The 25956-nt window shown below is 56.7% G+C and overlaps 1 protein-coding gene across 6 annotated transcripts; it reads left to right on the top strand.

The window, feature by feature from the left end:
* Nucleotides 1-936: 936 nt before the first annotated feature.
* On the top strand, nt 937-23390 carry LOC309800505 (ephrin-A3; the record flags this gene model as incomplete). 6 transcript variants are annotated; one of them, XM_082614658.1, is made up of 5 exons in its annotated part: nt 937-1127; nt 20938-21251; nt 21721-21786; nt 21979-22056; nt 22269-23390. In XM_082614658.1, the coding sequence occupies 5 exons, from the start codon at nt 1015-1017 to the stop codon at nt 22397-22399; spliced, it is 702 nt and encodes a 233-aa protein (XP_082470784.1). In that variant the 3' UTR covers nt 22400-23390. The 6 variants fall into 6 exon arrangements, with proteins under 6 accessions (XP_082470784.1, XP_082470782.1, XP_082470785.1 ...); XM_082614654.1 differs by lacking the exon at nt 937-1127 and adding an exon at nt 14735-14862; XM_082614656.1 differs by lacking the exons at nt 20938-21251; nt 21721-21786; nt 21979-22056; nt 22269-23390 and adding exons at nt 3893-4188; nt 4598-4666; nt 5057-5770.
* Between the last annotated feature and the right edge of the window lie 2566 nt (nt 23391-25956).

Here is a 25956-nt window from a genome sequence, read left to right on the forward strand (position 1 = left end):
CTGCCCAGTCTGGGATGACCTTCTGCACAATCCAGTACCACAAAGGGCGCTGTACGCCCTCTGCCACCCCCAGTAGCCAAGTTCTCACCTCCAGCGCTGCGCGGCCCCTTGGCGGCGACCATCGACAAACCGGCCAAGCTGTTGGACTCGCTGTCCCCACCCTCTAACCAGCGGCTGGGAAAAATGGAACTAGCTGGCATTCTCAGAGCCCCGGAGCCGGGGCGGGGCGCGGCGGCGGCTCCCACGATTCCAAGGCCGCGCACCTGCCTCTCCCCTCCCCCACCCCACCTAAGGGTTCGGGAACAGAGGTGCTTTGTATGGGCCGCAACCACCTCATTACTTCGTCTTTGAGACTATGACCTTCGTTCGCCCAGAACGAAGGTGTGGGGCGGAAAGGGACAGGGGCCAACCCCAAGGTGGACATCGAGCTCGCCATCTGAGGTTCTTTAAAGGGGGGGTGGGGGTGGGGGGTGGTCCCAGGAGGCGATTTGTCCCTTCCCCTCGCTATATCCCTAGATGTGCAAAGAAAAAGGAGCAATGGTGCCTAAGATGGCTGGACAACTTCGTGGATCCTCTCCCGTGCCTCACTTGGCCTCTTTCTGGGCAAAAGGCGTGGGCCCATATTTAAATCTTCCAAAGATTTAATAAGGCTTTCTACCCTGTACCAATACAGACACGAAAGACACGACCTCCCTAAAACAACTCCTAGACAGTGGAATACGTCCCTCCTCGCCGGCCCCTTGAAACGCGCTCTAGCCTCAGCAAGAGTTTGCCTAAGCTGGCGCGCGCGCTACAGCGCACAGAAGGTTAACAAGGGTTGGCTTTGAATGAAGAGGCGGAGACGCGCCCACATTGGTGGAAAGTTATCCAGGGGCGTGGCCTGTGAGTCTCAGCACCCCACCCCCCTTCCCGCAAGTCCCCCCCCCCACCCGCACTTTGTACCTTTCTCGGCGCGACTGCGAAGCGGGACGGGCCGGGCCCGCCCGGGCCAGAGCAGACCAGACCCCGGGGGCGATGCGGCTGCAGCCCCTGCTGCGGACTGTCCTCTGGGCCGCGCTCCTCAGCTCCCCTCTGCGAGGGGGCTGTGGCGTCCGCCACGAGGTCTACTGGAACTCCAGTAACCCCAGGTAGCAGGGCTGAAACCTGCGGGCTCCGAGCCGGGCCTGCGCGCTCCCGGGCCGGGCGCGCGCCCGACACGCGCACTGTGCGCGGCGCCGCCTGGACCCGGCCGCGCGCCGGGGCTCCTTTGTTTGAGCCGGCGGGGGAGGAGGGAGGGGCGAGGCGTGCCCGGGGTCCCCCACCCCTGCCCGCACCCGTTGCGGGGCGAGAGGGGGACCCCAGCCCCGAAGGCAATCGGTGGGGTCTCGGAGCCGGCAGCCGAGAGACCTCGGCCTGCACTCCGAGTCCCGCCCCCCTCGCTTCTCTCTTGGTGATCCCCAGCCTCCCAACGGCCCAAGCTGGGGCCGGCGGACTTGCGGCGGGGGGGGCTTTACTCTTGTGAAAGAAGGTTACTCTCCTCCTCGCTTGGCCTTCCCTTTGGTGCTACTCTTTCTCCTGATCTCATTCTGTAACTCTGCTTTCATCTCGTCATTATTAGTCCTATTTCTGTGCAGTCTCGGCCCTGCCCTTCTAGCTGAATCACCTTTAGGCAAGTCGTTTGACCTCCCTAACCTCAGTTATCTCATCTGTAAAATGGGCTAATAATGCCTAGTACCCTGGGAAGTCAGGCGGACTAACTGAGGTCATGTGTGTGAAAGAGGTGCAGGCTGCACAAATATAAACTATTATTTATTTCTCTCTCCTGAGCTGCCTGCCTTTGAACGTCGATATTTTTTCCTGTTTCCATCCTCCTCCCCAATTCTCCCTGCCTCCCTCCGCTTTCTCCATCTGTTTTTCTTTTTGATTTTCACTTAAGACAATCTGTGACGCCGTTTGTTCACTCACTAACATTTATTAAGCATGTACTCTGTGCCGGGATCTGTGCTACCGTGCTGGGGGTTAGAGATAAGACCTAGGCTCTGCCCTCTGGGAGCCCAAAGAACCCCTGGGCCAGCAAGCTTCGGGACAGGTCATTACAATACCAATGCTGTGTGATAAGAGCTATTGTTGTCCTCCAACTCTGAATTCCTCACTCTCTGTTCTAGACCAGTGCTTCTGCATCACTTGGAGGTTTTGTTAAAAATTCAGGTTGCAAAGTGAAAGAGCGGCATGGACATATATACACTACCAAACGTAAGGTAGATAGCTAGTGGGAAGCAGCCGCATAGCACAGGGAGATCAGCTTGGTGCTTTGTGACCGCCTGGAGGGGTGGGATAGGGAGGGTGGGAGGGAGACGCAAAAGGGAGGGGATATGGAAACATATGTATATGTATAACTGATTAAATTTGTTATAAGGCAAAAAATTTAAAAATAAATAAATAAATAAATTAATTAATTAAAAAAAAAAAGATACCAAAACAATTTCAGCTAATAATTCAAAAAAGGAGAAAAAAAAAAAAAAAGTATCACCAGGCCTAGGAAGGGTGCGTGTAGCAACGAGGTGGCACTTGGGAGAGGGACATAGTCTGTCTTGTAGTTCTGCTTTTGCTTCAGATGCTCAGGATCTTCTGGAGGAGGCCCATTGTACGAAGAAAACTAGTACTGGAGAAGGATCACCCAACTTAAATGGAAAGCAAAATGTAATAGCAAATACGGGGGAAATTTTGGGATTCAATCTTGAAAGCTGAAACTCAAAATTATAAATTTTGTATCAAAAACGTTTTCAGTTGTGATTGGTCCAATTCTTTAGAACAAAAAAAAGTTCAACAATTAAATTCTTTCCCATAAAAAAAAAAAAAAATTCAGGTTGCTAGCCCCTAACCCTGAGGTTTCTGGCTCATTCATTCAATCCACAAATATTTGTTGAGCGCTGTCCTTGTGCAAGACACTTTTCCAGGCACTGGGGATGCCGTGGAACAAAACGTACAAAGGCCCAGCTTGTATTCCAGTAGGTCTGAGCTGAGCCCAGGAATCTGCATTTCTAATCAGAACTCCAGATGCAGGTGGTCTTAAGACCACCCATTGAGAGACAGTTGGGGGCCTTTCATAAGTCAAGTTGGACTCTGTGTATGGTGGGGATGCGGGGGGAAGTGATTCATGCTCTATTTGATGCTGGAGGGGGACAGCATGTCCCAGGTTTTCCCACCTGTACTGACTCCCCCAGGCAGGTGGAAGGGAGTCCTGAGGAGGCCAAAGATTGGGAGGTATGTGGAGGGGGCTCCCCTCTTTGTATTGCACTTGATTGTCCTGGCAAAAAAAAAAAAAAAAAAAAAAGTGAGGTTCCCACCATCCACTCTCTCATTTTTTTTAACTATGGCATTCTTTTCAGCATTGAATTGAGGTCTTAAAAGGCAAGCCTTCCTCTTTATGCATCTGTTAATGAGGATATTGTTCCCAGGCTCCATCTCTAGTCTGTGACTGCTCTGTGGGCCCAGATCTGTGCCCCTTGCCTCTGTGCCCCAGCTTCTTCACAGCAGCCATCCACCTAACATTTATCAAGCACAGGTGCTACACCAGGCCCTGTCTTGGGCACTAGGGCTAGATAGGTGGGTGGCAGCTCCCACCCAAAAGCTAGGGTGTAGTGAGTGGCCTTCTCACATTTGGGCCATGTGGTTATAAGCACTGCAGTCCCTTAACCTCTCTGAACCTGTGAATCGGTTACCTCATCCTTTTCTTGCACTCTGTCTCGCAAGAGGTGTCAGTCTGGAGAACTCAGGCCTTCCTAAGCTGCTCCCTCTCCAGCAGGTGGGGGATTGGCTGGTGGGGACCATTGGGAAGGGGTATCTCTGACCCTTGTGCCCCAGGTATGCCGTGCCATGAGCCCCTCCGCCCTCACCTACCTTATGCCTGCAGGCTGCTTCGAGGAGACGCCGTGGTGGAGCTGGGCCTCAAGGATTACCTAGACATCTTCTGCCCACACTATGAGGGTCCAGGGCCCCCTGAGGGCCCTGAGACATTTGCGTTATACATGGTGGACTGGCCAGGCTATGAGGCCTGCCGGGCCGAGGGGCCGGGTGCCTTCAAGCGCTGGGAGTGCTCCCTGCCTTTCGCTCCCTTTGGCCCTGTTCGATTCTCAGAGAAGATTCAGCGCTTCACGCCCTTCTCCCTCGGCTTCGAATTCTTGCCTGGAGAGACCTACTACTACATCTGTGAGTGAAGATGGGCACACTGGCTGCCTCCTGGGGAAGGTGGGGAGGGGAATGGGGCTACCTGCCATTGCCAGCAGTCAAGGCAGAGATCCTGAGGGGTGGGGGAATGGGAGGACTGGGAAGGAAGGCTAGGCCTAGGAGGGGGGGAGTGGGCAGGGGGCCTGAGTCCAGGACCGAGTAGGGGGACATCTAGAGTGAACCAATAGAGAGGAGGGGAAAGGAAGAGGAGTCAGGAAAGAGGACATGAGTAGGGTCACAGATGGGGGCCTGGCACCTAGATGTGGCCCCCAAATAAGGAAAAGCTTTCCAGGGAACTGGAGAGAAAAGAAGCTGGGAGGGTTTGAAACAGAGTCTGAGGCATGCAAACTAGCCTGTGCTAACTTCTTCCTCCCAATTTCCCACCACCCAGCAGTGCCAACTCCGGAGAGTCCTGGCCAGTGCTTGAGGCTCCAGGTGTCTGTCTGCTGCAAGGAGGACAGTGAGTGGGTTGGGGCAGGGGAGCAACCCTTCTGGCTAGTGTGGGGCCCTCAGGAATGAGGGGAGGAATGGGAAGAATCTGGGAGCATCAAACTCTGAGGAACCTCTTCTCCCCCCATTTAGCCTGTGGGAGCCTCCCCTACACAAAGGGAATGGCATCTCCAGGGGCAAGGCTGTCCAAGGCCTTAGCTGAACTGGTGGTCTCTAATGGCAACTGGGAGGAGACGTGGAAGTTGGGGCTTAGAGATGATGAGGTGGTAGATTATGGGAAGGGATTGGCCAGTTCGGGAGACCCCTTAGAAAGGGGTGGGAGTGAACAGGTAATGGGGAGAGCAGGAAGGAGGCTGCTGAAGCAGGAGGACCCATCAATGCTACCCCCTCCCCCTCACAGAGCCTGAGTCAGCCCATCCTGTTGGGAGCCCTGGAGAGAGTGGCACGTCAGGGTGGCAAGGGGGGGCCACTCCCAGCCCCCTCTGTCTCTTGCTGCTGCTGCTGCTCCCAATTCTGCGTCTCCTGAGAGTTCTCTGAGCCAAGCGGACCCTTCCTGCCACCCCCAGGAACCAGAACCCTCCCAAGACTTCCTGGAGGAGGGCCCCTGCCCCCTACCTGAGCTGGGAGGGCCAAGCCAGACAGACAAGATGGAATAGTGATGGGGGAGGTCAGAGGGTCTGGGGTGACCCTTCCAGGTGCCAGCCTCCTCATCACAGGCTGAAGAGGAGCTGCAGGGGAGCTGCAGACAGCCCTGGGCACCCTGGAACAGAGGCAAGACAAACATAGGGTCTCTGTCAGCTGCTTTGATATTCTCATCCCATCCCCCAGGAAGACTGGGATTTGATGGGATTGGATCCTTGAGCCTGCTGGGGGCCAAGGCCGAAGACCTGGGGACAGGTGATTGCTGGACCAGGTCAAGCAAGAAGCCCAGGCTTGCCATCTGTGCCCAGTGCCCTGTGGGCCTCTTCCCTGGGGCAGCACCTTTCCTCCCCAGGGGGTCACCCACTTGTCTTCTGTGAAGACGGACTTGCCATGAGGTCGAATTTCATGCCAATTTGTATTTTTATAAGTGTCTGGACCAAGCCTTCAATAAACCGCCCATCTTTTTGTTGCTTTCCCCAACCTACTGCCCTCTGGCTCCTTCCCTGACACCGGGGGGGGGGGGCGGGGGGGGACTCCCTGCAGCCTCTGCTCTCAGCTTGGCTTGGCCTGACCTCCCTGCCAGCTGTGCCCAGACCATCCATGCCAGGCCTCAGTAGGCACCCTCTGGGCAGTGTGGGGTGGGTGCCAGCAGCAGCTGTGGAGCTTGGCACCTTCTACCACCTCCCTAGCTGGCTTCCTGTGCTGGGGAGGGGACAGGTGCTCCTGATAGCCCACCCACTTGGGGCACTGCGGAAGCTGTGGTAGCACCAAGCAGGGCATTGGGGCAAAAGCAAGGGGTAGTAGAAAGACAGCACCTGGGTTTCAGAATGCCTGGGTCCCTGAGAGCTGGGCGTCCCTCCCCCTCCCCAAGGGCAGTCTGGGCGGTGCCTGGCCTAGAACTGGGAAGGTGGGGTCAGATCAAAGCCTTCTTCCCCAGCGGCCTCTTTGTTCTTCGCTTTTATGAGGAGGAGGAGGTGGGGCCGAGGAGGGAGGGTCCCCTTTGCTCTCAGCCTCACTCTCTCTTCCACCTCAGGCAGGCAGAGGTGGCAAGGCTATGATCCACCCCAAGACTAACCGGGGTCCTCTTTCTGAACGGTGTCCTGGGTGCAGCCAGGGAAGGGGTGCTCCTTCCCCCGAAGCTATGCTCTACCCGTCCCGGTGCCCCACAGTCTGCACTGGCACCATGCCGGCCCGCCTGGCACCCAGCCAACGATCGATAGGTGGATGTTGTGCTGATTAGCTCGGCGGGGCTGCGGCGGCTAGAGGCGGCGTGTGAACATGCGCGGGGAGGGGGGGGGCGCCGCGGAGGGTGCTGGGGGTCCAGAGACTGACAGACCAGACCGAAGTGCTGGAGACTGCGAACCGCTGCCCCACCCCCTTGCACACCTGGGTCGGACCCCGGTCCCTCTGGGTTGGTTCCATTGCTCTGGCTGAGGCCTGGGATGGAGGACAGCGCCGCGGACGGAGCATACATGAGTGGACCCTCCCGTCCCCCATTCAAGGCCACTTTCATAAAATGCTTTGTCTGTAGGTACGTGTGCCTGCGTGTCAGGGCCCTCACCCCAAAACAAGATCCTTAGCGGGGGCGAGGGGCTGGAGTGGAGAGGGTGAAGTCTGAGCTGAAGCATGAACTATGAGCTCGGTCTTCTGGTCCTGAGTTCGAGTTCAGTCTCTACTGTCATCCAGGAGGGTGAAGTCTGAGCTGAAGCATGAACTATGAGCTCGGTCTTCTGGTCCTGAGTTCGAGTTTCTCTACTGTCATCCAGGACGGTGTCTCTATGTCGCCTTGGAAACCGACTGTACTGCTACCTCCGCCCCTCTCCGGCGAAAGCAGAGGCGGCGCAGGCCGGGGATGACTGGTTAGCCTGGCACTGAGGAACGTGCGGGTCACATCCTGCTCCCAGCGGCCCCAGACACCCTCTCTTCGCGGACCAAGCCGGGCGCGCTCGCTCCCGAGTCTGTGGCCGGCGCGCGGATCCGCCGCTGACAACGCATGTGCGAAAGAGACGCGGGGCCCAGTCGGCTTTCCCCGGCACTCAGACACACGCCCTCACTCTCAGGCAGACGCGCGCACTTGACACAGACACACACCCTCCCCGGCCGCCTAAGCTCCTTGCAGGTGTTAAGGGTGGACACCTGGGCAGCCACGCACTTGGCCTGGGGGCGGGGGGGGGCGGTGAAAACTTAGGCCCGCCGGCCGCAGGCCTCAAGCCAGCCCCTCCCTACACTCACTTTCCTTACAGCCTGGGCCCTGTGCGGACAACTGTTTCAGTCCTGGGGTGCGTCTCCAGCGAGGGCCAAGTCCGCTCATGGGACCTAGACGGGCTGAAGGCTCTGGGCCCTACCCATGAGAAGTCCTCGAGGCGTGCTCCGGGGCGCGGTAACAGGAGGCTGGGAGACCTGCAGGTTTGGGGGAGTCACCGATCTCCCCAGAGCTCAGCGGTGCTAGATGGCCAAGCTAGTCTTTTCGGAACGATGCAAAATCTCCCCTCATCTTTGCATCACTCTATCTTGCTGTCCCGAGATCCTGAGAGCTCGAGTCTCCGACCTGGATCCTGCTCCGCACTTTCTGGGGTTGCAAGTCTTTCCCTAGAGGCTGAATCCTGGAGTTTTGGTCTTTTTATATGACCCCACCCTCTTTTCTTCTTCCCTTTCATTAATCCCTTCCTTCCTTTCCTTATTCATTCATACAGCAAATTGTGAGCTCCCAGCGCGTCCTTCTTTCAGTCGGCCACACCAGCTGGGGTCGTCGGGGGATCCCCAGCGGTGACGCAGTTGGAGAAGGGTACTCTGGCTTCCAAATAACCAATAGAATCCCGGGGCCTGGGGCATGAGGTCATCAGTGGTGATGCCCATTGGTTCAGGCCTGGACGAGGAGGGGGTCCCCATAGCAACCGACGGTGCGTCCGAGCGTAACCTGGAAAGTGGTCTTTGCTTGTGCTTCAACAGCAGCTTGGGTGGTGCTTGGGATGCGGGCGGGGAGGCGAGGGTGGAGCCCTGTTTCCCAGGTCCTGCAGTCCTAGCCCAACCAAGCTCTTATTTTTCTTGAGATCATTTTTCTCACTCAAAGTAATGGGCAGTGCCACTTAACCCAGGAAGGTTAGGAGGGGAGTATTGGCAACAGCGTTGGGGTCCTGGGTATGGAGCTGATGCCACCCGGAATGTTAATTATGAGCTCCTCGCTTTCATCTGCATATCGTCTGTGTCTCATTTGCATTCTCTTCATTTAAGGTCAAATTGGGCAGACATCTCCACATCCCCAGCTTTGTTGCCTGTCTGTATCCCATATCTATCCCTTAGTGGCTCTCTAATCTACCTCTCAGTTGTCCAGTTCCTTACCCCACCTCTCCTCCCAGCCTCCGGTCTCTCCAGGGGTAGGAAGGGGCACAGCCTAGCTAAAGGAGAAAGGATAAGAAGGCTGCCTCTCCCTCTGGATGTTTGATGACAGATGGGGAGGGCTGGTCTGTACTGCCTAGAGACTAAATTGGCAAAGCAAATGGTGGGGGGAGGTGCCCCGGGCTGAGATGAGGGTCTCCAGGGCCAAATCACCCACATGCCCGACAGGGTACTGGAACTAGGGATGCCTGCTTCCAGCAAGGGGTAGGCCTGCCCACCTGTCTGGTTCCAGGGCAGCTTCCTTTCTCCAATTAAGCACTAATGAGGTGTCATTAACCCTTACCTTGCCTGCCAGCCCTCAGGTGGTACTCAAATTCATGGTCTCGCACTGAGCAAAGAAGGAGAAAGGAGGGACTTTGCGGAAGCTAAGAGGCAATAGGGTCAGGGGACCAGCAGACAAGAAGGTGGGACCAGAAGCCTGAGTAGCATGCACTGGTTATGCTCTGTGTGCTTCTGAGGGACTCTAGGCATGGGTGTCTCACTATCTGAATGCATTTATTCTTCTGTTCATCAATTCAACAATTATTTATTAAGCACCTCACCTATTCCTATTAACTAAATACCAGGCTGCATGCTAGATGCTGAGGATATACACTTGCATAAGACAGGATCTCTTCCCTTAAGGAATCTTCAGATTACTCTAGAAGACAAACTGGCCAGCAAATAATTACAATACCAAGTGCAAATGCAGTTATGGAACTGTGCAGAAAGTGCTATGGGAGCACAGGGAAGATGGACTGTCAGAGAAGACTTGGGTTTTGAAGGACAAAGTTTATGGCATGGAGGAGTGGTGTAGAACTAACCATGCTTGTGTGTTTGACTCAGCGTATGGGTCCATGTTTAGCTGTGTTTTCAGTACTGCTGGTGTCTGCCCTCCCAGAGCTGTATGTTTTGCATCTGTGTGTATGTGTGTGAGTGTGTATGTGTGTCTGGATTTTCTGTGTCTGGAATCCCTTCTCCCGAACACACATTGTGGTTTTATTACAGATCAGTGTTTGCTGTGAAGCTCTGGAGCAGATTAGCCTGAACCTGCCCAGCCCAGGGGAGGGGAAGTGGAGAACTGATGTTGGCTCTTTGGGAAAAGGTGGGCAGGCACCATTTTCACACCTGCGGGCCCAGACCCTTGACACCCCAAGTAGCAGCAGGCTAGCCAAGGGAGGCAAGGGCTGGGCTACGGCCTAGGGTGTGCCCAGGCCATTGCCCCCTCTGCCCCTGGCTCCTCACAGGAGACGTGGAGGTTACAGCCACCACTCCCCACCAAGATCTCGGGCCCCCTCCCCCAGCCTGTTCCTCTTCTGTCTGTGGAGGAGTAGGCCGGCTCAGGCCTGTCTGCTGGCTCTCTCCCACTGGGAGCAGATCCTTTCCAGGGGACACGAGAGGGCTGGGGAATGCTAGGGCCTAGTGGGAGGCCCCAGGTACTCCACCCTGGCCCTGTGCAGCTCTCTCCAGCCTGGATTCTCCCCACCCCGTCTGGGGTGCCACTTCTCTGAGTTTTGCCCAGACATAGCCATCTTTGTCAGGGAAGCGCTCAACCAATAGGCAGAGGGTAGGGGCTAGAGCTCTGGCAGTGAAGACTGGCCTGGGGACGGGTGGGGTGAGGAGATTGTGCTGCTACTCAGAGACTCTACCCCAATTCCTCTGTCCCTTTGCAGCCACTTGCTAGAAAGCTAAATTTCGGTGGCAGGAAAGAGAAGAGACTATGGATCTAAGGAGAGTTTTAGGAGAGGCTCTGGGGTCTGAGAAGAAGGTCAAGGACCCCCTCCTTTCACACTGTCAAGGATGTGAGCTTCTTTTTGGCTGTAACTTCTCCTCCCCCTCATTCTATCTAATCTTTTCCTATCCCATCCCTGCTCCCCAAGCCCAAGGTCACCTCTCCCGCTATGATAGCTATTAAGAGAAGTTTGGAGATGGGGAGGAACAAATGAAAAAGAGAATCTGAAGCTATTATCCTGGGCAGACCTCAGGATAATAATGATGATGAGGCCTCCATCAATCAAGCACCTTGTGGGTCCTAAATTCTGTGCTAAGTGCTTCCCAGACATGGATCTTAATCCTCATAACAGCCAACTCTTCGAGGGTGTTATCATCCCCATTTTACAGATGAGGAAACAGTCTCAGAGAAGTGAGGTGACTAGCACAGCCAGCGAGTGGTGGAAATGGAATTCGAACCGAAGCCCATCCTGTTAACTGCCAAGCCCAACTGCCTCCCTCTCAGCTTTTCTAGAAGCACGTTCAGAGGATGCACACGCACCTCCATTGTAACACCCCAGAGAAGCCTCTCCACCTCAGGCTTTTGAGCTTGCTGGACTCATTTGAGGGATCAGGGCATGACTAGAATCAGAGGTTATGACACCTTAACCCCACCCACCAAGCCCTGCATTCTAATTTCCTGTGTCCTGGACCACACATCAGAGCACCATGTAGCCGTGCTGACACACACATCACACTTGGAAGTCAGAAGATACGTGCATTGCCCTCCTTGTTAGCACCCCGGGTCCCGTGTTAGGACCACGCCAACAGGCTGCCTGCACTGGGGCACACACATGGGCCCTGGGCGAGGTGCGGAACCTGTGAATATTTCATGTCTGGAACTGGTGGCTGCCTCTCCCGCTCACATGCGTGCCTGATCCTCCCTCTCACAGGCTCCTTGTTTATTTGTTTAATGAATTATTTATCCATGGCCCCCCTTCCATTCTGGCCTCCCCCTCCCCCAGGCCCTAGTCTCCATGATTTATTGAACACAGCTTGGCTCTGTGGTTGCCACCCGATGTCAAGGGAGCTGCCTTGGGCCACACAGCCTGAGTACTCCCTCTGCTCTTGACCTGTTCAGCTCCCTGCTTCCTTGGCCCCAGGGGGAGGGGTGGGTGGGGTAAGGCACCACATTCAGAGAACTCCCAAGGGCCTGACTCAGTGCCCCTGGAGAGAACATGGCAGCCAGCAGCATACTGGCAAGCCTGAGGGTCAGAGGGAAATGTAGGCAGAGCCTGCAGGAGAGGAGAAAGAGGCCTGAGGCCCTAGAGAAAGAGGATCAGCCCCATGGAGAGAACCCCAGCTTCCACAGAGGCCCTCACTCTGCAGAGGGGTGTCATTCAGGGCCCAGGCCTTGGAGTGTTTCAAACTATAGATTGTAACTGACTAAGGGTGATACAATCAAGGAATCAATTTTCTGGGTCTTAACGAGCTTTGTACTTTATTTAATAAATTTTTAAGAATAGAACAGAAGAAAAATATGAGTGCATCTTCTGTAATACGGGTAAGTATTGCTTCATGAAACATTATTTCAGTTATATGTGAATGTGTGTGTGTGTGTGTGTGTGTGTGTACTGTATTGCAAATGCAAAATATACATCTTATTGTGAGTCACAGTCAGGAAAGATTTGAGTCACTGTTATAAACAGAGGCCCTAGGCCCCATTAATGGAGGCCTGGGTCTTTCCATGACCCAGATGCCACAGAAAGAGGCCTAGGCCTCAGATCCGGTTCCAGGCCTGTAGACAGTGGCCCAGATCTTTCTTACACACAGAGACCCAAACCCTAGAGAAGTCCAGACCCCATGAATAGAGGCCTATTGACAGGCCTAAGCATTACAGCTGGAAGCACATATCCTATACTCAGAACTGCCACATACAGGTGTGCGGTTTGTGCCTGGCACAAAGGAGCCACCCAAGAAGTAGTAAAGGCGATCAGCCCAAGCTCCCTCACTAAGATAGAGAGACACATAGGGCCACCTCCCACAGAAGGAAGCAGCACCTTTGTTTTTGCACAAAGGCACCTCTTGCCAGGAGATGAACCCTAAGGACTGGGTCTGCATAGAGGGGTGGTTTTTCTAATTCACCCAAAAGCCCAAATCAGCCAGCACCTGATTTAGATAGGGGCCCAGATAGACAGAGCACCATATCCCATAGACAGAGGCCTAGGCTCTATAGAGAGTGACTCAGAACTTAAAAACCAGAGGCTTAGACCCCATAGAGAGAGCTGCTTAAATCCTGGAGAGAGAGCTCCAAACTGTAGAGAAAAGAACTCAGTTATTATTGAGCAGGGGTTGGGGGGAGCATGCTGGATTCTAAAGAGGAGTATCTGAGCCTTACAGAAAAGGGCCCAAATCGTTAAGTGGGACCCAGATTCTATAAACAGGGCTTCTAAAATGGAATTTAAAGTCCTAGGCCAAACCAGGAAGCTCCACTCCCTATGAATATGGGCAGCCTCCCTGCCAACTGTGGGCCCAACAGAGAGAAGGCTCCCTTTGCAGAGCAGGGATGTGGATAGGCAGGGAGGAGGCTGGGATTTGTGGCACCTGGAGTAGGCAGGTCAGCATCATTTGGGTGAAACAAATCTCCCTGGGGGTGAGGAGTCTAGGGGGAGGGAGAGCTGTTTGCAATGTCCCCCATTCCCACCCCAAGGGGCCTAATTTATTTTCTGGCTTCTGAGAAGAGAGAGATCTCCTGGGGTGAAGAGGAGCCCAGAGAAGACAGAGCCTGCTCTTGCCTGGCAGCAGCTAGGCACAGGGCTTTTTCTCGTTGGCACTGCCCCTCCCCCAAACCCAGCAGCTGAGGCCAAATTGTGGTCAGGATCCCTTTCCCGCCAACAATAAGCAGATAAAGAGTGCCTGTATGTCCTCTCTCCTGCAGTAAGAAGAAAAGAGCATCATGCCTGTCACCCTGGGCACAGGTGGTTGGATTGGTTTCTGAGAGTCTGGTCTGAGACCTGGTCCTCCTGATCACGCTTAATCTGAGCCTCTCCAAAAAAGGGGATGAGGGGTGGATACCCCCTAGGTCCGGATTCTAGACCCTTTCCCTCAACTTCTACTTCATAGGAAAAGAGAGAAGAGGAGAGTGCAGAGCTGTGTGTGTGTCAGAGTGTGTGCATGGTCTTGTGTGTGAGTCACTGTGTGTGTGTCTGGGTGTGTGCTCCTAAGTCTCTGTGTACCTAACCCCTGTGTTTCTACAGATCTCTAGTTGTCTGATAGTGCCTTTACCTGTGTGTGTCTCCGAAGGGTTATCTGTGTGTGTGTCTGTATGTCTGTATCAAATGCCTGTGTTTCTATGTTCTCTGCCTCTGGGTGTCTGTGCCTTTTCTCCTGAATGTGTGAGTGTAATGTCTGTGCCTGGGTGCCACTGTGAGGACAATGACTATGGTGAGAGCTGGAATACGAGGTGCTCTGCCTGCTGCCCTCTTGTTAGCATCTGTAAGAGTAGGAGTGAGAATGCCTGGGGACACCACTGGCTGTGCTGGGAGGGGGCTCTGGTTGAGTGTGAGTCAAGAATCCTTTGTAGGTGTCCCAGGGAAGCCTGTTTTGCTATAGACGACTCTCCTTGGTCCCTCCTCTGCCTTGGGCCCTGGCCTGCTGAAGGCCCTTCCAGCACCCAGTACTGACATTCTTGGGGGCTGAGTTACTCTACACTACCTCCAAGAAAAATAAGCCACCTGCTCAGCTGGGGGCTTCAGGTCAACAGCTGTCAGGTCCTAGGCGGAAGCTGAGGGCTTCTCAGCCACCCTCTAGAACCCACCTGACTCCTCATGCACATGGGAAGAGGGGCATAAAGGGAGCAGAGGACCAGACTGTTCAGAAAGGAGGGGGGCCTAGTTCTACTTATTAAGGGGTCCTGGACCTCCAGCTTCTTTTCAAGTCTCCTTCGCCCCATCCCAGAAATGAATGTTCACGGGAGATCAAGATCCCTGTCTTGGCCTCCCTAATTCTTCTCCTGGGAACTCCAGACTGGGGAGCTGAAGGCCCAGGGCCGGCGGTAGCAAATTAAACCTAAGAGTGAGAGGCGAGTAGCGCTCCGGTTGTTCCCGAGGGGGCAGCACGGGCCTCACCTCCCACGCGCCGCGCGCGCGCTCCGGGCCCGAGCGGGGCGGGGCCTGGCGGGAGCGCGCCAGGGGCGGGGCTTCAGGGGCGCGCCCGGGAGGGCGGAGGGACGGGCTGGGGGCGTGGCCTAAGGCTCTGGGGTCGGCGGCGGCGGCAGCAGCAGGGAGCTGGGAAGCAAGAAGCCGGGAGCGCGGGGCTCAGTCGGGGGGCGGCGGCGGCGGCGGCTCCGGGGATGGCGGCGGCTCCTCTGCTGCTGCTGCTGCTGCTTGTGCCCGTGCCGCTGCTGCCGCTGCTGGCCCAAGGGCCCGGGGGGGCGCTGGGAAACCGGCATGCGGTGTACTGGAACAGCTCCAACCAGCAGTGAGTCGGGGGCCCAGGGAGCCCATGCGTCCCGCGTCAGTGAGAGGGGGAGGCCTGGGAAGTCCTGGGGGAACCTGGGGTGGGAGTCCTGGGAGACCATAGCTGGGGGCTAGGAGGCGAGGGAGAGGGGGAAACACTCTGTGAGCATCTATGACACTCGGGGGGTGTCTGAAAGAGGCTGTTAAGGTATAGTAACCAGGGCTTGGGCCGTGCTGAAGAGGCTGTTCGGGGACACCCCACCCTACCTTGGCTTCTCTCCACACCCGCCTCTGGAATAGCTTACCCCCACCCGACAGTTCCCCCATCTTCCTCTCCTTCGTCCGGGCTGGGGTTTGGGAGTACCAGTGTGCTGGGGATAGGCCGCCGCACTTGGGGGACCCAGGGATGACCTGTTTTCAGCCGTGAGGGTTTCTGTCTATGACTCCTGCTTTTAAAAGTGGAGTCCAGAGCTGAGGCAAGGAGTCCGACCAAGCACCTCCTCAGAACGAAGGCGAATGGGTTACCCTGGTTGTATGGATAAGCCCGGTTGGGGTGAGCTGGGGCTGGGCCGCCAAGTTGGGGGGCTCTGGAGGTGCTGCTTGGATAGGAATGGGAACGTGGGGTACCGGTGAAAGGGAGGGAGGCAAGGAGATGGTGTGTCACACACGCACACACACGCCCGGGCTGGGGACGGCGTGTGGCTCCAAGAGTGAGCGGGCGTGCGCGGCTGTCAGTGTGCGTGTGTGTCTGAGTGTGTGATTTGTGTGTCTGCGTCGGCGATTGTCTGGGGGTGGGAGCGGGCGACGGGTCGGGGAGGGGGCTGCGGTCGCTGTCCGCGTGGCCGGCCGCTTCTGAGCTAGGGTGGCTGGCCGCGGTCTGGGCGGGTGTCAGGACGGCCGTGTGGTTTCCCGGGGTGTGTGAAGAGGCGGCTGGGTGCCGGCTGCGGGGCCAGGTCCTCATTCTGCTCAGTCCTTGCTGCCCTTGTCTTCTCCTCCCCGCCGAGCCGCCGCGTGTATCACCCCGGCCGCCTCCGTGTGTGTCTGTGTGTGTGTGTGTGTGTGGGGGGAAATCCCTGGGGACACGGGGGTCACTGTCACACCTACCCAGGCGGCGGCGGTGGCACTGTTTCTGGCTCCCCACCCCAGGGGGCGACTCGGGAGCAAATGGCGAGGCCCCACGGGAGGGGACTGAGAAGGCCGGGCGGCCGCGACCCCCAAGCTCCCTGGGGAGGGAGTGCCGCTCGCCGCTCCGCTCTTTGTTGTTTGGGGCTCTGCGCCTCCCCCTCTCTCCCTCGTCGCGCCCGGAGTGTCAGACTGGGGGGTGGGGATGAGCCAACGACGCCCCCCTCTCGCTTCCCATGGAAACCTCGGGGGTGGGGATACGGCCCCTCCCCCCCGGACCGAGACTCGGAGAAATCCGGGGGGCACTGGGGGCTGACTCCCCTGCTCAGTCTAGTTCGTCCCCCTCCCCCAGACTCACACGTCCGCCTCCCGCCCCGCTAGAGTCTGGCGGGGGGCAGGGAGCAGAGAGCGCGCAGGTGAGGGGACCCGGGTTCCCCACCACCGTCAGGGCACCCCCATATTCTTAGGAGAAGCCGGAGCCAGGGGGATGCGGGAATGACGGGGTGGGGGGAAGGGGGATGTTGTCGATCAGGTTCCCCTCCCCTCATACACCTGGGCGCAGGTGAAAGCCCCGGTAGGGGGTGGGGGAGCCCAGGTTCCGAGAGCCTCCTTTCTGTCTTCCCCGCTCCCCCACAGGTCTGGACGGGCAGAGATGGGAGGGGGCGCGCACCGGGCCGGGAGGCCGCCGCCGCCCCCGCCTCGCTTCCTCCGCCTTTGTTGCCGCTGCGCCCGGGCTCCCCGGCTCCCTCACTGCGGCAGCCGCGGCCCCATAAATCGTGAGAGCGACGTGCTCCGGAGCCGGGAGTGGAGAGGGCCAGGGAGCTGGGGGCGGGGCCGGGCCGAGCCACAGGCTCCCGCGCCCCCTCCCCCCGGTCACGTGAGCTGGGCTCCTGGCTCCCACCCACCGTCACTTGCCGAGGGTCTCTGCCCCTTGGGATCACGTGGAGAGGGTCTTGCGACCCCGCCTCCTGGGGGTCACGTGGGAGGGTACTGGTGGAAATTGTGCGCTGGCCTCTTTGACAGACCTGGTGGCAGTGCCCTGCAAGCGACCGTGATCTCGCTTCCTATCTCCCACTCGGCCCCTCCGTTTGGTCCTCTGGAATAAGCGAGACCTGTTCCCAACCTGGCCCAGAAACTAGGGATTGGGCGAACTATACTGGAGGAAAGCGTGAGAGTGTGAGGTCGAGGGGTCCCCTGAGCCCGGAGTCGAATGGGGGGGTCGGGACTGGCCAATGGCCAAATATATGCACCCAGGCCCGTGTTCCATTTCTTTGCAGAAGTGTGCAAAGGTGCTGGTCTTCACCCCTGTCTCAAGAAGTGTACGGAACATCTTTCTCTAGCTGTCTCCCTACCTGTCTCTTTATCTCTGAAATGTTTCTGTTGCTTCTCTCTCTTTCATTCATACATTTATTGAACAAATATTTATTGAGGCTATACTACGTCCCTGTTGGTCTTTCTCGCTCTCTCTTTTCTCTCTGTCACCGAGTCTCTGCCCTGAACCCCTTCCCCGTCCCTGATATTCTGCTTTGCGTCTCTCCGTCTCCGTCTTTGCTGTCTGTGGGCCTCTCTGGAGCGGCCTCTACGTCTCTCCCTTTCTCCAAGCCTCTCTCCTGTCTCATTCTCTTCCCTCTCTCTCTCTCGGTTTCTGGATCCCTCTCTTTCGCTGTGTCTCACTCCCTTTCCCCTCTCAGTGAATCCGGTTTCTGTTCATCCCCCCTCTCGGTGTGCGTCTTCCCCTCTCTCCATTTCTATGTGTCTCGCTTTGGGCGGGTTTCTCGCGCTTCTCCGCCGCTGCAGATCAATAAACCTTCGCCGCCGCTGCCGCCGCCGCCGCCGCCGCCGCCGCCGCCGCCGCTGTCGCAGGGAGGAGGGGCCGGGATATGGGGCGCGCTGATTTTCTCCCATCCGACGCCGTCCGGAGAAGCCCGGGGCCCAGGGGCTGGCAAGACCCAATACGGTGGGGCGCCGAGGCCCGGGGCGCCGGAGGGGTGAGGGGGTGTCAGCGTGCACGCGCCGCCCCGCGAGCGTTCTCGCCAGTCACCCACCCAAGCCCGGGTGCGCGGACCCCACGCCGCACACACGTGGGCAGGCCTAGTCTGCTGGGGTGAGCGGCGCGCAGCCTCGGGGGCGCGCGCTAGAGAGGAGAGCCGGGGTCCGGTGTCTTTATCCCTCCTCCACTTCCTTAGCTCTGCATCCTGGCGTCTAGGGGTGGGGGCAGGGATTTAACAAGTTCAGCTCTCTGGGGATCCTTTCCCTACTCCCTGGTCTGTTAGACACCCTGTTTACCTGCCCCTAATTGCCCCAGGGGGAGAGGTTTGCTCCTTCCCCGCTCCACCGCCGCCCACCCCACCAGGCTCGAGCAGGTAGGGCACTGAAGGAGTGAAAGTGAGGGGTCGGAATGCGCACCGGGGGCGGAGAGAGCCAGGAGAAATGAAATAACAGGGTGAGGGGCCACCCTCTCCAGGTGGGGTGTGTTGACACGCCTTTCTGGAGGAGAAGTGGGAGGCTAGGAGGGGATGAAGTGAGGAAGAATAGAGAACTGTTTGAAGGGGCAGGCACGACCCAGCCCCCAGATCCCAGCCTATCCTCTTCTCCCGTGGGGCGGGGAGCGGGGTGTGGCTCTAGGTTAGAGAGGTGCGGCCCTGGAGGCGGGGGTGAGCTGTGGCGCTAAGCCGGGCCTAGCGGCACCTCCCTCTTCAGTGCCAAGGCTGGGAGGATGACAGATTCAATTAAAGCGCCCAAGCCGAGCAGACACCTCAGGTGTCCCAGGAGGTGTGGCTGGAGATTCCTGGCACCCAGCCCTTTGCCCCCTGTCCACCAGCTACCAACTGGGCACAGTCATTCCACAAGCAGTTCTTTCTCCCACATGCCCAGCTTGGGGGGCGAGGTGCATTTCATGGGCTGTTCCACTCAGCCCAGGGATGGGAAAGAGGTGGCTTCTCTTCAGTTGTGGTCGCCCAGCAACCTTTGTATAAGGCTACTCCCCTCTGCGTTGAGGAAACTGAGGTACCTGTAGGGATAGCTCTGGCTTTGGCTTCCTCTCTATTAGAGCAGAGTGTGTTGTGGAGGAACTGGGCAGTGCCCTAGGGAGGCGCTACTTCAGAGGAGGGCTGGAAAACCGGGCGAAGCTCAAGGACAGAGGCCCCAGTGTGCCTGTGCAGCTGCTCCAGGCCTGGCACTGGTGGCCCCCCTTCCTCAAAGCCTGTGGAGAAAACAGTAGACTTTGGGTTTGGGGATAGAGAGGCAAACCTGGGGTGGTGGCTGGGAGCTAGGCCTGGTCTAACCCGTTTTCCTGCTCCCAGTGCCCTAGGCAGAGACTCCTGCCCACCTGAGTGCCAGGGCCAAGGAGGGGCCAGTGTGACCCATCACTCCCATGGGAACCAAGTGGGGCTGGTGGCATTCCTGATGATTCAGGGAGGCTGTGCCCATTCTTACTGGGGTGCTCAAGCACCAGCTCTTACCTATCTGCCTTACTGCTAGACTTGGAAGGGAGTGTCTGGGGAGGGGGTGGCACAAGCAAGGCCAAGGAAGTAGGGTGAGGTGAGGAGGGACCCTCAAGGCCCCATGCCATCCAAAGGCCTCCAAGCTCATTTCCCTAATGGATCTAATTACTGTTTGTGGAACTGGGAGGTGCCTGGCGACATGGGAAGTGAGTCTGTCCCCTCAGGGAGTTCCAGGGACCAGGGACCCCAGTGGTTTGATATTTTGCCAAGTACCCCATGCCTTCCTGTGTCCACCACACTCCCCTCTCACTGCCAAGATGTGTGCATTCTTATGCTAAGGAAATTAGGGGAAACTCCTGCCTACTTCTCTGAGTTTCTTTCTCCATTCAGATGTTTCTCCCATCCCCACACCACTCAGTACCACCATGGAGAACAGTAACACCAACACTTTGATGGTAACTAGCAAGGCAGGTGGGGATTACAAGGGAACCAGCATCTGCTTCTCTGCTCATAGAAGGTCAGGGAAGTAAGAGGCACAGCCATCTTGTCTGGGCACTATGCCCACTACTCTTCCCAGCATCATCATCACCTGGGGTGTTGGCCTCCAGGTTGAGGAGGGAGGTGTATAGAGACAGAAGTTTTGGCTGGTTAGCACGACACCACATGGAGCCTTGGTGTTGAGTCCCTTAGTTCCCTGATCTATTGTGTCACGTTACTGGGGACCTAATTGTCCGTGGCCTCAGGGTGGAGGTCAGTGGGACTCAAGGTACAGAGGCCAGTCATACTGTAGAGAGAGCATGTGCCAGTGTGGGAAGAGCAGGAAGAGAACTTGAGATTGCTGGGGTCAACCAATACTGGCATGCCAGTCCAGCACACGTATCACCTACTTTTTCTATGTGTATGCCGCCTATGAGTGGGCGGTGAACATATTTGTGTGTGTGCCATAGAACCTGTGCATGTATATGCATGAAGCCTCCATACATGCGTCTGTGAGGGCAGGTCCTGTCCGACTCGCCTTTGGGGCGGACTGGCAGCAGCAGGAAAGCATGCTGGGAGAGGCGATGGAGGGTGCGCATCCCTCGAAAGGATCCCTCCCACTTTCACACTTCCATTCCTTCTATCCTTCCTCCCTACTAGTGAATTATGGGGGATGGACAGAGGAAATCCGGGCCTGGGTCTGGGAGTCGCAGGGGCCTGCGCCGTTTCTGTGGTAACCAAAGCGTACGTTCCCTTCTTCCCTCCACCCTTCTCCCCCGCCTCTTTTCCTTCGGAGGCCGGCAGGGCTTCCCTGCGCCTTTGCTACCCTCTGGTGGCCACCATGAGAAGGGCAGAACAAGGAGTGGGCCTGGAAGGATTGTGGGGGGACTGGCGGCACTAGGGCCCTGGGGACAGAGACAGGGACTGAGAAGACATGAAGCTCAAAAGAAAAGCCGGGAGGCTCCGAGGACCCTGGGGAAGGTCTGCGGAGCGGTGAGGTGGAAAGTGGGTTGGCTTTGGGTTTGTTCTCTCTGACCCGCTTCCTCTCCCCACAGCCTGCGGCGAGAGGGCTACACGGTGCAGGTGAATGTGAACGATTATCTGGATATTTACTGCCCGCACTACAACAGCTCAGGGGTGGGCCCGGGGGCGGGGCCAGGGCCCGGAGGCGGGGCGGAGCAGTACGTGCTGTATATGGTGAGCCGGGCAGGCTACCGCACCTGCAACGCCAGCCAAGGCTTCAAGCGCTGGGAGTGCAACCGACCGCACGCTCCCCACAGCCCCATCAAGTTCTCGGAGAAGTTCCAGCGCTACAGCGCCTTCTCTCTGGGCTACGAGTTCCACGCGGGCCACGAGTACTACTACATCTGTAAGTGACGGCCAGGCGGCGGACCAGGGCGGGACCTAAGAGTGCCAGGGGGTGGAATCCCGAGGGGCCGGCGGCGGGCCAACGCTACAAGGCACTAGGTCTCCGTCGCTTGGAGTGATACCTCGGGATGAGGCGTGGGGGCTGGGGACCTCAGGGTTCCAGCTCAGAGTCTTGAGGCTAAGAAAGAGGTTAGTGGCATTCCGAACTTTGGGTCGCAGAGTCACTGTTTCTGTGAGGGCCATTTCTGGGCCGGGACCTCAGGGGTCATTGTTTCTTGAGGGATGGGACCCAAGGGGCTTCTAGGGCTGACGGTGGACCCACCACGACCAATGCGCAAAGGGTGGAGGAGGTACTGAAGGACACTGCCCAAGAGGGGCAGTTTGGAGGGGGTGAGAAGGAGAGTTTCTGAGCGAGGAGGGCACGGGGTGTAAATCTGGAGAAAGCGACTCAGGCCCAGTCTCCCCCCCAGCCACGCCCACCCACAATCTGCACTGGAAGTGTTTGAGGATGAAGGTGTTCGTCTGCTGCGCCTCCAGTGAGTATAATAGGCTCCCAGCCGCGACCCCATTCTCGGCTCCCCTGCTTTGGGGCTCCCCTGGCTTCCTGGGGGTGGGGGCGGAGGGCACAGGCGAGGGGGACTCGCTCCTCAGCTGTAACAGGGGGAGGGAATCCTGGCCCTGACTATCCCCTCCTCTCTCCCCCCCTGCACCTCCCCCCCCCCCCGCAGCATCGCACTCCGGGGAGAAGCCGGTCCCCACTCTCCCCCAGTTCACCATGGGCCCCAATGTGAAGATCAACGTGCTGGGTGAGTCTGCGCAGCGCCCTCTGGTGGCCACTGCTGGAACCGCAGCCCCCTCCCCGGTGCCTGCTCATCTTGCATGTCTTTCCCGGGGTCACCGATCTTTACCACCCCTGTGGGTGGTCACGTCCCCCGCTCCACTGCTGCTGCCGCTGCCGCGTGCCCCGCCCCAGCACGCAGCACAGCTCTCACCAGTCTGTCTATTCATCTATCCACAGAAGACTTTGAGGGACAGAACCCCCAGGTGCCCAAGCTTGAGAAGAGCATCAGCGGGACCAGCCCCAAGCGGGAACACCTGCCCCTGGCGGTGGGCATCGCCTTCTTCCTTATGACACTCTTGGCCTCCTAGCTCTGCCCCCTCCCTTGGCGGGGAGAGATGGATTGGGACTGGGACGGAGCAGGGAGCCTTTGGCCTCTCCAAAGGAAGCCTAGCCTTGGGGCCTAGACCCCTCCTCCGATGACTGGAAGTGGGGTCTGCACCATACATCTGTGCCCACCCCTTCTGCCCCCTCCCCACCAAGTAGGGCACTGTAGTGGACCAGGCGCAGGGACAGCCAAGGGTTCCTAGTGGCCTTGTGGCTCTGGTAATGTTTGGTACCAAACCCGGGGTGCCATAAGGGGCAGTGCTCAGGACTCCCTGCCCCCTGGTACCTTTCTCTGACCCCTGATGCCCTCCTCCCTTGTCCCCCCCAAGAGAGGCAAATGTGCCCCAGAGAGAGCAAATCGAAGTGTGGGAGACACCCCCAATCACTCTCTTCCAGGGGCAGAACATGGGGAGGGGACTGGATGGGCGAGGGGGTGGCACCGCCTGCTGCCCCCTTCCCCTGTTTACAGCAATAAGCACGTCCTCCTCCCCCTACTCCCACTCCCAGGACTGTGGTTTGGATTGAATCCAAGTTTACAAGTAGACACCCTTGGGGGGGCCGGCAGTGGACAAGGGTGACAAGGGGTGGGCATTGTGGTGCCAGGCAGGCATGTACAGACTCTATATCTCTATATATAATGTACAGATGGACAGAGTCCCTCCCCCTCCTTAACCCCCTGACCTTCCTTGACATCCCCTTCCAGCTTCAGACCCCTTCCCCACCAGGCTAGGCCCCCCACTGGGGGACCACCTGGCCCCTCTTTTGTCTTCTGTGAAGACAGGACCTATGCAACGCACAGACACTTTTGGAGACCGTGAGACAACAACGCCCCCTCCCCTCCAGCCCTGAGCGGGGACCCAGCTCCCAGGACCTTGCCCTGCCCATCCTCTGTGGTCCCCACCCATTCTCCTGGGCCTTTTTCAAGTGCTTTGGCTGTGACTTTCATACTCTGCTCTTAGTCTAAAAAAAATAAACTGGAGATGAAAATAACTGAGTGTGTGTGATTTCCAGGGGCCATCACTCTTCTGTACACTGGTTAAATAAACCCCACAGGTCACAGGGCCTGGGGAGGAGACAGGACTCTAGGGCCAAAGGGTCAACTGAACACCTTGTTCTGTGGCTCATCTCCCCTAAGGAGGCAGCTCTGAGTGGACGGAGAAACAAGGGCTTCCGAGCAGGGCATGGCAACCTCTCTGAGCCTCAAGTATCTCATCAGAAAATTTAGGTTATAATACACCTCTCACAGGGTTGGTGTAAAGATTAAATGGCAGAGGGAGTATAAGGCTCAATCAGTGATGGTTTTCTCCTTTTCTTCCCATTCCATTCTGTAACCAGAAGTTCTTGACTGGGGTCTATGGATTTCAGGGGGGTGTGAACCTAGATAGGAAAAAATTATATCTTTATTTTCACTCGCCTGTAACTGAAATTTAACATTCTCCTATGTACTTGGGCAATAAGCCACAGTAGCGGGCTTCCCTGGTGGCTCAGTGGTTAAGAATTCACCTGCCAATGCAGGGGACACAGGTTTGAGCCCTGGTCGGGGAAGATCCCACATGCTGCGGAGCAACTAAGCCCGTGTGCCACAACTACTGAGCCTGTGCTCTAGAGTCCCTGAGCCACAACTACTGAGCCCATGTGCCACAACTACTGAAGCCCACGTTCCTAGAGCCCCTGCTCTTCAACAAGAGAAGCCACCACAATGAGAAGCCTGCGCACCACAACAAAGAGTAGCCCCCGCTCACCGCAACTAGAGAAAGCCCGCACGCAGCAACGAAGACCAAACGCAGCCAAAACTAAATAAATAAATAAATAAATTTAAAAACAATGTGAAGGTAAAACAAAGAAGCTCTAAAAAAAAAAAAAAATAGCCACAGTAGTTTTAAGGGCGCCTGTGACTTTGTAACAGACACAGATGTGTTCAGACTGCGTTATAGTATTTGAAGGTATCTCAAAATATCATTTACTCTCATCACTACGTAGTTGTTAGATCTTGTTTTTAATGAGTTAATAAAGAAGCATATATATTACTATACCAAACAATGTAAATGTTTTGATAACTGTGTTTCAATATAATTGCTTTCCTTTATAATCCTTTGTAATTTTATTTTTTTCATTTAAAACATTATGGCCAAAAGGTTGAGAGTTTGCTGGTGCTGTAGCCGCACATAACTACAGCACCCTACATCCATCAGGAGAGTCAGGGGACAGAAGGCAAAAGACGGGACAGTGGCTGAAGCAGTCAAAGGTCACAGCCCCACCTAAGCCCAGTGAGGTCAGGGTTGTACAGGTGGGCACTTCAGGAGGGCGGTGAGGGGTTGCTGATAGGGGCCAAAATCTATCCAGGCTTCCCTTGCCCAGCCAAGCTCCCTGGCCCAGGGAGGGGGTGCCTTTTTCCTCATTGCTAAGCAGTGACTCCAGCCCAACCAGGGCACTGTGTGGGCAGGCTGGGTCATGGGTGAGTGCCCCTCCTATGTGCCCTGTGGCTCTTGCCAGCTGCATTGTGAGTCTCTGAGCAGCAGGGACTGTGTCTTCTCCCCCTCTGTACTCATAAAACATGGGAAACGGAATTTCGACTGGACCGTGGAGAGTGGGTAGGTTTCCCACTGGCAGAGCTGAGAGGAGTGGGGGTGGGAGGGCAGGTGGGGAAAGGATCAGGGGCAGCCAGTGCACTAGTCTGGGGCTCCCTATGTGGAGACAAGACTTGAAAAGGTAGGCTCATCGATCTAGTCATTCATGGATTCAATCGACATTTATTGAGCACCTGCTGAGTGCCAAGCCCTAACCTGGGTACTGGGGATACAAAGAAGACAGTCTCTAGCCTCAGATAAGCTCATAATTTCGCATGTGTTGATATGTGATGAGGAATCAGTGACACACACACATATGGCAATATAACCAGGTGTAACATGGGTACATGCCAGGAAGCTATAGGAACATGGGGGGAAAAAATCACTCTAGCCTGGGGACATAGGAGGAGGAGGTACACATAGCTGGGGCCCTACTAGGCCTTGAGGGCCTTGAAAGCTGAGGAGTGTGGGCTTGTCCCATAAAGGAGCCCAGGCTGCAGGCTCCCTCCAACCCCAGGGCTACGTGGGGCAGGAGCTGGCCGGCTGGGATGGGGAGGATCTAGTGAGTTCAAACATCCAAGAATGGGAAGGCTGCAAGAAGGCCAGGCATTTGGGAGCAGGAACTAGAGCAAGCCAGCTTCCATTCACCGAGCGCCTACTACGTGCCAGGCACTGTGCCCAGTGCTTTATATGCATTGTGTGCATCGTGCCCTTGGAAGCATTTCTACCCCAATAGCACAGATAGGAAAACTTGAGGGTCTAAGAGGCTATGTCCCTCAAGGCTGACATTCAAAATGGGTCTGTCTGTCGCTGTATTCTGACCATTGGACGCTGCACCACCACCTGGAACCCTTTCCCACAAATTATGATTGCCTCCTGTCATCCCCTCCATCAAAGTCACTCAGAGTTTTTGGAGAAAGACATCAAAGGGCTTCAGCTCTGGATTGGGGGAGCCAGTCCAAACCCCACATTTT

The sequence above is a fragment of the Mesoplodon mirus genome (assembly GCF_964341445.2).
Source record: "Mesoplodon mirus genome assembly, chromosome: 3".
Classification (NCBI taxonomy): domain Eukaryota; kingdom Metazoa; phylum Chordata; class Mammalia; order Artiodactyla; family Ziphiidae; genus Mesoplodon; species Mesoplodon mirus.